We start from the raw sequence: 12,099 nt of genomic DNA, 5'->3' as shown, positions 1-12,099 counted from the left end.
ATGGTAAATTAGCTCCTATACTGATTATACAATTACTATACAATGCTCCTATACAACTACCTGCAATTGGTAAATTCCCAGAAACTAATCAGTTTCTGGGAATTTACCAATTGCAGGTAATTCACCTACATTCATCCTGGCTGTTATTGCAATACTCCATCAGCTGTCTCTTTATACCTTGCACAAAACCCTACTTCCTCCTTGTTGTGATTAATCAAAATTCATAATACCTGTGTCCAGAACGAGTGGGATTTTCTCAACATCAGAAAAGTGCTCTTCTTTACTTAAACATAAGCCAAATCAACCGCTTTCAATCCACTTTGCAGCTACTCTCCAATCCCTTATAGTAAAAAAAGAAAAATCCATAGCAGTTTTAAAAATGTGGAATTGTATATATAGACACTCCATGGTGCATTTTCTATTTCTGATACCATCATTTTCCTATCATCTATATGTCCACTATACTGTTTGTTTGAGTATCAACTAGCCAAACACAGAACAATCCCCCATTTTTCCCATGCCCCCCACCACTAGCAGCAGTATCTCAGCAGCAGTATCTCACACTCCAGGCCTACAGGTCCACTGGGACTCAGCATTTCCATCCAGGGGAAATTGAGTGGATAAAGACAGTCCACCAGTCTCTCGAGGGTTGCAGAAAGCTTCAGGCCAATGTTGGGGGGGACAGACTGGGGAGTTAAATTTCCTCAGCCCAGTAAAGCTACACATGCAGGCCTGAGACCCCGATGAGCTCATTTGACTCTATACAAAAGTAGCAGTGAGTAATAAGACTCAGGTTCGTTCTCCCTATGCTTCTCTTGGCAAACGTACCGTATCCACCTTATCCACAGGCATACTGTTGAAGAGTGCATTTAGTTTCATCAAGAGTGGTTAGGATTAGGCAGGGCTTGTGTTTTGCCACAGATCAAGGAGGAAGGCTGCACCAGCAGCCAGACAAATCAGTAAAGTTGGAACATTTCCTGGGAAGCTCTGGGATAGCTTGTGTAATTATGGCTTACAAATCAAAGCCATGTAACTCCTGTGCTAGCCTATCAAGATGATGACTGTAGATACTTGTAACAGAGGCTGTGTATGCAGCGTTGAAGACTGAAAGTGAAACTGGGGTACTGCACACTCTCTAAGAACTGAGAGGGAGGTCTCAAAAACACAGACAGAACCATAGTCCTTAACCTAAATCCTAACCCACAGACAGACAAACACAAAGAGAAAGTATAAGAAAATTGCAGACAGGAAGACGCAGAGACATAAAAAGACAGAATAAGGGTTGAGCCCAAACCCATTCATGCACTTCAAGCCAATGGGGTTAAATCCTGCAGAGTGGAGCTCATCAAGGATCCTCTTACCTGAAAAACTTTACCAAGATCTGTGTCGTCAGTTCTAGCTGATCTTCACCTTCCCTAGCCAAAAACACAGCAAACGCATATGCATGCATGCACCAAAAATACTATAAGAACCCTCACTCACACACACACACACACACACACACAATAAACATATGCATAAAGGCATAGCGTGCATAGGCGCAGCAGCGCTTTGACGAATGCTCTTAATCATTCCATTATATCAGGCTTTCCTCCACAGGACAAAAACAATGTCGTTCAATTGTGTTGGCCCCAATAAGATTAAAATGAAAATATGCCCCCTGCAAAATGCAAGTGACCACCCTTTTCTCTAGTTGAGGCACAATCAGACTCAATGGCTGTCATCCTGAAAGTTCTCGTTGCCAAAGGGGGAAATAACACAATGTTTCCTCCAGGCTTTTAAAGCTTGGCTGAATTTCTATTTAGGATCGTGTGCAGAGAGTCCAGGGCTCCTGCCCCACTTCCTCCATTACTTGCATTACATTGTGCATTCTATATTAATAGAGGCAGTACTCTTGGGCCAGCTGTACGAGCGGTATGCTGACCTCACAGTGAAGAATGAAGAGTTGAGTTGGGGACAGCAGCCGAATGGAGAGCAAAGTTTTACTTTGGACTCCATCAGACAGACAAACTGTGGAGAGAGAACACACACTCCAACCCCAATAAGTCTGCCAAGGCAGCAGACTGCATTCATCTCTATATGCCAAGTAATCTCTGATTCACCACCTCCTGCACCTTCCATCAAAACTTGACAACCTCCCTACTGTCATTTACTCTATTGTCCCAGCTTTCCCACAGTCATCTGGGCCACGATATTTTTCTTGAGACCGTTACAGTTATTTGTTATCTAGTCGTGGGTTGCAGTGATAAGCTGTTTCATAGAGAAATCTGTGGCACGTTACTTCATCAAAGTGATAACATTGCCAAACAGTTGTGGATTGTTAACCGCTGAGTCAGTCAGCAATTACGTCAGTCAAGCACGTTCAGTTTGTCTGGTACAAGGCACCAGAGATAAACAACATCGTTTCCCGTTAGACCTTATCTACCCCCCATCAACCAGAGACTCAAATGGTCACAGATCTTAACTACAACATACAATAGACTGGTGTCCGCTTTACAATTGTAGATACTGGTCTGCAAATATCTTCCAAATATCACCCATAGCCAAGGATGTTAACAGAAGGACAGTTGAAATGCTTTGTAGTTCTAATTGTGTGTGTGTGTGGGGGGGGGGGGTTCCACACAAACATTTCACTAGCTAAATAGGATCACAGCAGCTACATGCAAATGTCTGTATTTAGCAGCCCTTCAGACTTATGCCATGTCCATACTAACATTGACAGATTTAAAATTGAATCTTTTTTTCCTCAGTTTTGGCCTTCTATCCACACTAAGCTGGTGTTTCTGACCACCGAAAATTTAGCTTTTCAGAAATGCTCAAGATAGTGGATGAATTTGAAAAATGCCTTTCTTGCACTGTAGTGTGGATGGCAAAAACTGAGCTTTTTGAAAATTCTGATGTCAAGACTGTCACATGATTTGTTTTTTTTAAAGTGTTTTTTGATTGTTTTGCTTTTTCAATTCAGACAGCAAACTTTTTGAAAACGATCTGAAAAGTGTGGATGGAAAACTTTTGAACCATTTTTGACATGAAAACAGCATATTAAAACTTCTCTGGATTAATATGGACATTGTCTAAAATGTGCCAAGAGCATCCGGGTAGCATAGCGGTCTATTCCGTTGCCTACCAAAACAGGGATCCCTGTTCAAATCCCCGTGTTGCCTTTGGCTTGGTCGGGCGTCCCTAGAGACACAATTGGCTGTGTCTGCAGATGAGAATCCAGGTGTGGGTATGTGTCCTGATCATTGCACTAGCACCTCCTCTGGTTGGTTGGGGCGTCTGTTCGGCGGGGGGACTGGGGGGGAATAGCGTAATTCTCCCACACACTACGTCCCCCTAGCGAAACTCCTCACTGTCAGGTGAAAAGAAGCAGCTGACGACTCCACATGTATCGGAGGAAGCATGTGGTTGTCTGTAGCCCTCCTCGGATTGGCAGAGGGGGCGGGGCATGATACAACTGGGGGGGGGGGGTCCCAAAAAAAAAAGAAAGTGCCATGAGCTCAAAGTTCGTCAGAGTCCCTGGTATGCATCATTAGGTGAAGGGAGAAAGGATGAGGTCAGAGGCCTCGGTAATACCAGGATGATTCCAAGCTGCACTAACCAATAGACTCGACTTGCGTCCAACCCCCTGCTGGGATCAGACTGTCCTCAACCCTATCAGCCAGCTACTGATAGAGATCTCTGTCACACAGCAGACATGGGAAACTTTGCTTGGTCTTCAGGCAGGGCTAGAGGCATGGACAGAAGCCCTCAATAAGTTTGACTGATGGGTAGTGACTTTGTCAGGTGGACACGATGTCTCTCTTCTGTCACTATTAAACTACACGCAATTTGAGTTTTCCTTGTTGCGATGGCCGAGATCAGTTCTTCTATCGCTCCCTTTTCCGACACATTACACCAAGCCTGGAATGTGCATTTCAACAGATTATTTGACTTTTATTTTTTTCAACATGCTATAAAACAGACATTCATTGCAGAGACAGAAAGGCAGCTGAGAGTTAATGATGAGAGATGGTGCAAGTGGTCCTCTGCATGACAGACCAGTGTTTCAGCAGTTGGGTAACCAGAGGGTATTAGGGCAGTGAGAGTGAATTTGCGGTATCGAGTTTAACCAGGACGGTGTTTGTGGTGAACTGATACTGAGCAACGCAGCAATGAGAGACCTGATCTAAAGGCCAACGAAAACCAATTAAGTCGACAGCACTGTCACATGTCTCTTGCCCTACCATTCAATGCCTAATAGCCTGCCAGAGTTTACATGAGCTATGTAAACAGAGCGTGTACCATAAAAAAATACTTGGCTTACCGAGCTCAGATTGACTTCTGTATGTTCCACGTGTCTGCAGATGATATTTTTATGATTTGTTCCCCTTAACCATATAACTCAGTATACATGACTGTACAAGAGTTTATTACATAGGGGAAAGGATATTAACCAGCCAGCAGACATTTAATCAATATTAAACGCTCATAACAAGACCAGAGTGGTCTTAGAGGAATACTGGTGCCCAGGATCGCTGTTGATGATAGCATGCAGGGTACACGCTGGCTTCATGTTCCTGACTCCTACCTATCACTACACACAGCCACCAAACAGCCTGACACCAAAAGAGGGAATGAATTACAAATAGTTAAAAAGAGAGCTACATGCTGTTGAAAAAATAGTGCTATCAGGCGTGTGCCATACTCAAAACGACACAAACCTTGAATTCAGCAAAATCATTCAGGGACTTTTTCTGGGGTGAGTTGAGACTGAGATCATGTTAACAACAGGATATCAGTTTCCACAAAGGGAGTTAAAGGATTAGGGGAAGTTATTTTTTAGCAGAGGAACCTTGTAGCGCAACCAAAAAAGGTGCGTTCCTGTCATGTCATACTGATCTCAGTCGGAGGGATGTTTGAAAGTGGTATGAGTAATATTTTGGCTTTCCTGAAACAATATGATGAGCAAATATCAGTAGGCGTTTCTAAACGGTACTCATTGAGACAAACAAAATGACTCACAGCCTCCACACTCCCAAGATTTCTACACTCTACACCAGCGGCGGTTAACCATGTGCCATGGAGAGCCATGTGTATGCAGGTTTTCATTCCAGCTGGACTCCACACCAGGTGATTTCACTGATACATTCTTCCTCTTTGGTTGAAGCGTTGCTAATCAGTGAAATCACCTGGTGTGGAGTCCAGCTGGAATGAAAACCTGCATACACATGGCTCTCCATGGCACATGGCTAGCCACCCCTGCTCTACACTCTTGACAAGGTACGAGAGCCGGGGCTGGCTGACTTGCTTTTGTTGTTTGACACCCTCCCCTCTAAGGACTTGGTTTGCACTGGCCATTGTCAATAACATAGGGTCAAGATTCAAGCAGAATTAAGAAGCAGATGATCTTGGGCTCTAGCCAAACTCACGGGGGAAGCCTCACCACCATGATCTCATTAGTGCCATCTGATTTTGATAGCATCCAGACAACAGTCATCGAGCATGTCGTCAGCATGTGTGGGTGAGTTTGACAAGACACAAACCCAGAGCAAAGGCTTGCTTCTGATAAAAGAGTGTGAGAGATACAGCTGGCTGTGCTTTGATATACATCCTCATATTACTCACTATGACACACAGTTACTCCTTAACTCAACAAACCATCATCAGAGCATTAAACACCAACATTACCAACTCCTGAACACCAATCACAATAACATATTAAAGCTAAAGAGCAAATAACCAAGTCTAGATCATCTCAAGGAAATAACTAAGACCAGGCTGGCTGTAACACTGACTGTGATTCCAACAGCTCTCCAAATATTAAGCTAATCCTCTCCATTCAAGCCAACAGAAAAACAATAGTGAATTAGATTAGTGCTATGCTGATGCAAACAGCAGTTAGGGGTCAGCATACTGAAGCCACACCCATGAAGTGTATTTTTCGTGGCCTTTGTTTTACCCCTTTCTCTGGGGGGTTGAATTTAAGGAGGTCCATGACTACAGAACAGGTTCTCACACAGTGCGTTCTGAGGGGCCAAGAGGGGAGATACAGATCAGCTCGATGTAGGATTTTCCAAAGGACTTCAACTCACTGGAAATTTTCATCAGCCCTTTAACCACAAACAGGAACTAGATTGATCATTCAAACACAAGGCAGAATCCAAAACAGAAAGAAAACTGACAAAATACATGGTTAGCCAATGTAAAAGTTACTGTGTATACAGTGCATTAGATCTGACTACCCATTGAGCACTGGTTCACATCCTGTGACACAGGCCTGTGCTTTTATATAGAAAATGATCAGCTGTTGAGAAAATACCCTGTATTCTCTATGCCCTTCAAAAAGATTATAATGATCAACTGTGATCAGCTGCACAGTCTGGAGAAATCGTAGAGGCATACAGAGAGAGAGAGAGGCGGCGAAAGAGACAAGGACAGACACGGAGAGAGGGAAAGAAAGAGAGAGAAAGAAAAATAGAGAGAGAGTGAAAACAACAGAGCTGATAAGAGACATCAGGGAATTACTATGAGCAACATGAACTTCAGAAGACAGACAGCAGGGAAAAAACAGCAACGTGCGAGCTATCAAAAGGTACCACACCCGACAGTGGCACACTCAAAACTTTCTGTAAACGTCAATTTACTGCCAGTTCTTCATCTGAAATCATTAACACACCTATAACAACTTTCCTTACTAGCTCAAAGAGTTGGCTGATTGGCCAGAGACAGGCAGTTTCCCACAGGCTGCAGTATTTCACACACAGCCCATGGGTGTAACAGTGACCCACATGTGGCAATTGACCAGTTGTATAAAAACCGTGCCCTGCTACGACTAGCCACTGCCCGCTAGGCAGATTCACACAATTAGCACTGACTCCATGGACTTCTGACGAGGAAAGGGGACGGGGGGGGTCCACCTCTATGGTGTTGGAGCTTTTGTGTCAAAGGAACACTTGTTTTCTCCTCCTCAGCCATGAAAGTGAATTTGTCTTGCCAGCCAGGTCTATTTATATTCACAAGAGCATTCTTCAGCATTAGCACAGTCACATGGCCTCCGAGGCAGTGGACATAGCTTAGCGATTGCTTTGAGTGGCTCTGCATCAGCTCCCACATGTCTGGGGGCAACAAGACAACACAAACAGGCTCTATATGTATGTTTTCAGCAATGAATCTGCCTTTCAGCCTGGAAGGCATAAATGGGAATGCACATCGCTGCTGTAATTTTGGAGCCAAATCTTCGCCTCTGTCAGGTGACAACAGTTGTGATTTGATGAGTGGCAGTGCTGGTAGCTATAGTGGAAGGTGTCAGCACATGTCTGGAGTGTTGTAGTCTCGGCCCTGACTGAATTGACTGCAGGGCAAAAAAAAACTGCAGGTAGGCAAGTTGCACAAACTAATGTCAGAGGGGGGTTCAAAGTGGCTTTTCACTTCAATTACATTGTTTATCTACTGGTATATAAAGATGAGTAAGTGCTAACTTTGAGAAAGGGTCTGATGTCAAAAAGACTCCAATTCATTCTTTCCTTTTGATGACTCACAGTATGATTGTGAAAGATGGCCAACAAAGTCAATCACTAGGGAAACAGCTCAACAATACAGGAGTCTTAAACAGGTTCTCTCACTTTGTGATGACTGCTTGTGCCCTGGAGAGGGGGACACACCTAATTACAGTAACTCATGACTCCACAGTGAGAGAAGATGCAAGTTTGCCTTGTCGGTAAACATGTCATATTTCTTCACTATGTTCTTTTAGCTCCATAGTATTTATAATAAGGTAATAATATAATATCCATAGTTAAAACTCCATAGTTAAATATCCCACCAAAGTGTTACTTTTGAGATGATAGGATACTTTACTGGTCCCAAAAGAGAAATTCTCTTCCTGCTTGCCCTCCTCAATTTGGAGGTCAAAGCTCAGGTTCAGCTACAGAACAGCACACACAGAGCTGTTTGGAATAGTGTGGACCGATGCATATCAATATGGGGACTTGCAATCAGGCACCCAAATTGGAGAGGACAGTCTCCCCACTCAACACTCTACCATGGTACATTGCATTATTTGATTTTCAGGGAAATGGAGTAAGAATAGTAAATACAAAACTAAACATCACAAATAAGTATGATCATCAACTTAGCTGTCCACACAACAGTAGAAACCGAGTTTCAAATGGTAGAAAAGGGATCTCCACCGGGTTGGGGGACTGGTAAGCAGGGTCTCAATACATTGTTAATGCACAATACATGTTTTTGCCACGCTCGCTTCAATTTCCACCTGTGGGGTAGGATCACATACATGCCTCCTCATATACACACCCACCCAGTGAGGGCTGCCTACTGGTGGCAACAACCTTATGTCCTGGTATTTAACGAGAGCATGTGAATTATTCAGCCTTATACAGGGATGGGGGGAGGAGGGGGACAGCAGCCATCATTAACTATTCACAGACACAGTACTATATGTCTCTTGCTCACTCACACACACACACACACACACACACACACACACACACACACACACACACACACACACACACACACACACACACACACACACACACACACACACACACACACACACACACACACACACACCAAGCAAGGCCTTGGCCAAACATAACCAAGCCTGGTGGGATACCCCACCTACCCATCTGCTTGGGCCTAAGGCTCTTCTGAAGCTAAATGAGGAGCACTCGGCCCTCTTGGCTTCTGACCCAATAGGGACTTTCTATCAGTGTAAGAGATGCCATTAGAAAACTAGGACTATTGGAGCTGTCTTGAAAACACTTGAGGCAGTGAGGAGATCATTCAAATATGGTGAGAACTGGAGAAACCATTGCCATACAAGACAAGTGTCTCACCAACATCTGGCAGAGCACTTAACAAGGCACCCAGTATCAGGCCTGAAGGAGTCTAAAGCCATGAAGTGTTCTCTGGCAGAGGTTTCCTTCAGACAGTGTGGTCTCAGTTACAACATATCTCATCGCGAAAAGCTTGTTTCTGCTGTGCCAGTGTCAACCTCCTTCCTTCTACAAAAAATATCAGCTGAGTTAGAGGAAGTGTCTGTCACTCATGTGACTATAATCTGTGAAAAAATAAACTCTCGGCCTGATATACAGAAACAACAGCCTGCTGCTCATCCCGTCCAAACCATGCTTAAAAAGAAGTAGCATTATGACAGATCTCCGCATTGGCAGGAAGGGCATTCCCTTCTTATCCATCAAGCTGCATCTTCAAGGCTGTCACTGATGCCTGCGGGTGGGAGGACTGATTGCTGGAGGGAGGCCCTTGTCCCTTAGACTGGATCCAATATAATATTACTATAGTCTGTCCTCTACTACTGACCCACTCCTTCAGAGCGCAAATGAGCGCAGCCTGTTTTTTGCTGCATTAAAACCATGGCTGACTGGCCTAGATAGGAAATAACCAGCAATATTCTGGGCTCTCCATCATACTGATCAGTGATGCAAACAGACAATAAGGGAGCATCTCTTGTCACAAGGCAATATGCTGGTATACACGTGCACATTTGCTTAGAGACACAAGCACATAAACACACTCGCACATAAAAGGAAACAAAGACACAGAAACACAGATGTGTGGAAGTGCTTCTCACTTTATCCGTTTTAAGAAGCAGCCTGGGAGGAAACTGGAATAGTTTTCTGTCTCTCTGTCACAGTATTATAATGTTGGCATGGTTGATCTGGCTGTAAGCCAGTTCCAACTTGATCAGAGCCAACAGCCATTAACTCATCCTCAAAAAACATACTGCTGATGTAAGCAAAAGACCACAGGGACATCATGCCTCTATAATGTGCCTGACAGGACAGGAAGTGGGGCGAGGGCAAAATGTCAACTGTCAGAAAGGTGATCGCAGGAAAGAAGAAGACACGCCCAAGTACTCTTGAACAGTAACATCACAACAGGGCAGGGCTGAGCTAACACTGACTGTGTAGTACACACTACACGTCATCTTCAAAAGTATGACCAGTCACCGGCCCCTCCTTTCCTATGGAGACAGCTCATTCCAACTTTCGCACAAAGACTGAGTTCAGTTGAATGGCCTAAATGCCAGCAGAGCTCCTGGCCCTGGTGGCTCAGACTGGCTGAATAGTGCTTATTGTGTTGCCACGGCCACCGGGGGCTAGCAGAACTGGGTTGTTATTTAAGAGGCCATTTGGCATGACTGTGTTATTCCCCGAGCAACCCAACAACAGGCATTTCCGCTTGATCCTACAGAGTTGTTATGAACTGGGTTGAGTGTTGACTGACCCCTCAAATACTTAGGGAAATAGGTGACATGCCAACAAACGGAAAACAATGCGGACATGAAATTATGTGACTAAATGGTCTCACACAACATTTAATCCCGTTACACTCTTCATTGCTCTTCAGTGGAATACTACATTAACATAGGTAATTGTTTCTAATGCCAGTCCATCTCTCCAGAAGACAGAGCAGCCGTTACTCAAAAAGGATGGAAAGCAGTAAGGTCCTCTCTGGAGAGAACTAGCCCAGGTGTCATATAGGAGAAGGGGGAAGGGCCTGGCAGGGATGTGGCAGTGGGTGCAGGGCAAGATGGGGGCTCTCAGCTGTTCTTGGGGGAGGGGGCTATGCTTTGATGTTTGACACACGTGTAAACTGCAATAATTAGACCCATCTATACCCATCCCGAGGGCTTGCGAGATAACAAACAAACGCGTGCACATATAGACACATCCATGCTTGTACATACAGTTTCGAAACTTAACACAGGGTCCATGCAGCTTGTTCACCAACAGGGTTGGCGTAGTGTAGCACAAGAGAAGCAAGGTAAGGGAACCTATAATTCCAGTAACAGCGGTTTAAATGTGTTACAAAGCACTCCAAGGCTCTCGAAACATGATGTGTATTAGTCATGATCATCACCGCATAGTCATCACCACCCATGTACTTTGTTTTTATACTGCGATCTTGTTACTATGGCAGATGTTTACCACAATGTAATCTTAAAGTGAGATCACCGCAATGACGGCGGTTACAACCATGCACTTGTCACAGCCCCTTTACAGTACTTTAACAATACAAATTGTCAAGCGAAACCGATACGCCAAGCTCACCTTACGAAAATCATTCATGTTTGGTAACTGAAATATCCATAAGAGGGGGTGACCTCGAAACCCCTACCACCATTAATAGGGCTTTCATGGTTGGCAATCGGCAGTTACTGTTTTCAGTGCACCTCGTTTACTAAGTAGTAAACTGTAACAGCAGACGAAAGAGGCAGGGAGAATCAAGTTTGTTTTATCAGGACACAAGAAGCCACGGCGTCGACTTTCAGTCACAATTGCGAATTGAAAGATTCGATAGAAAACCGTAATAGCGTTTGATTGAATCGGTGTTACGCTTGTAATGAACAATTACGAGACGTGAGACAGACGGGAAACACGAGGCGGCGGTCTCTTTGCTCTTGCTATCTACGGGCTCCCTGTCATTCACTGCTAGCTTGTCCAGCTCTCACATATTGTGCTAGCAGCAGACAAGCCGGGTTGGCACGGCATTTGTTGAAACAGTCAATGTCTTTGTCGCTTTGCTCCCGACTGTTAATCCCGTCCTGCTCCGCCGTACATTTTCAAAACCGGGAAGCAGATTTAGTAAGCAACTTGGTTAACAGACACCGGCACCGGTAGCCAGACAGCTAAAATGAATAGCTAGCTTGAAATCTGCTGTAGCATCCCCCCCCCCCCCCTTTACCTTCAGACAGCTCTAAATCCAACTCCGCCAATTGGTCTCGAACCTCTTTCGGTAGGGCGGACAAATCCACACCGCGGTCCGCCATGACTTGTGAAATAAAAAAGTGTATCCTCGTTGAAAAGAAACCGGTTGTTGTGAAGAAATGACCCCCCCCCACCCCCTCAAGACACTGAACAGGCACCAGAGTGGGAGAGACAATCCATTCGCACGACTGGTCTCTCCGCCATCATGGGGGGAAAACCCACCGATGGCAACGGGCGGTCATGTGACACCATCCAAAACCTCGCCTCGTACGTTAACGTTCGCTTCATCCGGTCGCAACGATTTAAGATTTCGCGTCCTCTTGCGTCAGAGCGGGAGAGGTACACCCTTTATCGGCGACCGGGG

The 12,099-nt window shown here is 44.7% G+C and overlaps 1 protein-coding gene across 3 annotated transcripts in view; it reads right to left on the bottom strand.

The window, feature by feature from the left end:
* Positions 1-11,898, bottom strand: part of dip2ba (disco-interacting protein 2 homolog Ba) — a 64,789-nt gene extending 52,891 nt beyond the window's left edge. For 2 of the 3 annotated variants that reach the window (XR_008809867.1, XR_008809868.1), the window contains exon 1: positions 11,713-11,898. Coding sequence is in view for 1 of the 3 variants with exons in the window: in XM_056275173.1 (XP_056131148.1) it covers positions 11,713-11,797 (85 nt within the window). In the remaining 2 variants the exon portion in view is untranslated. The remainder of the gene's footprint in view (positions 1-11,712) is intronic. The other variant, XM_056275173.1, reaches the window with a different exon arrangement.
* Positions 11,899-12,099: the final 201 nt, after the last annotated feature.

This window comes from Lampris incognitus, chromosome 2, assembly GCF_029633865.1.
Source record: "Lampris incognitus isolate fLamInc1 chromosome 2, fLamInc1.hap2, whole genome shotgun sequence".
Taxonomy (NCBI): domain Eukaryota; kingdom Metazoa; phylum Chordata; class Actinopteri; order Lampriformes; family Lampridae; genus Lampris; species Lampris incognitus.
This window is presented reverse-complemented; position numbering and strand designations above follow the sequence as displayed.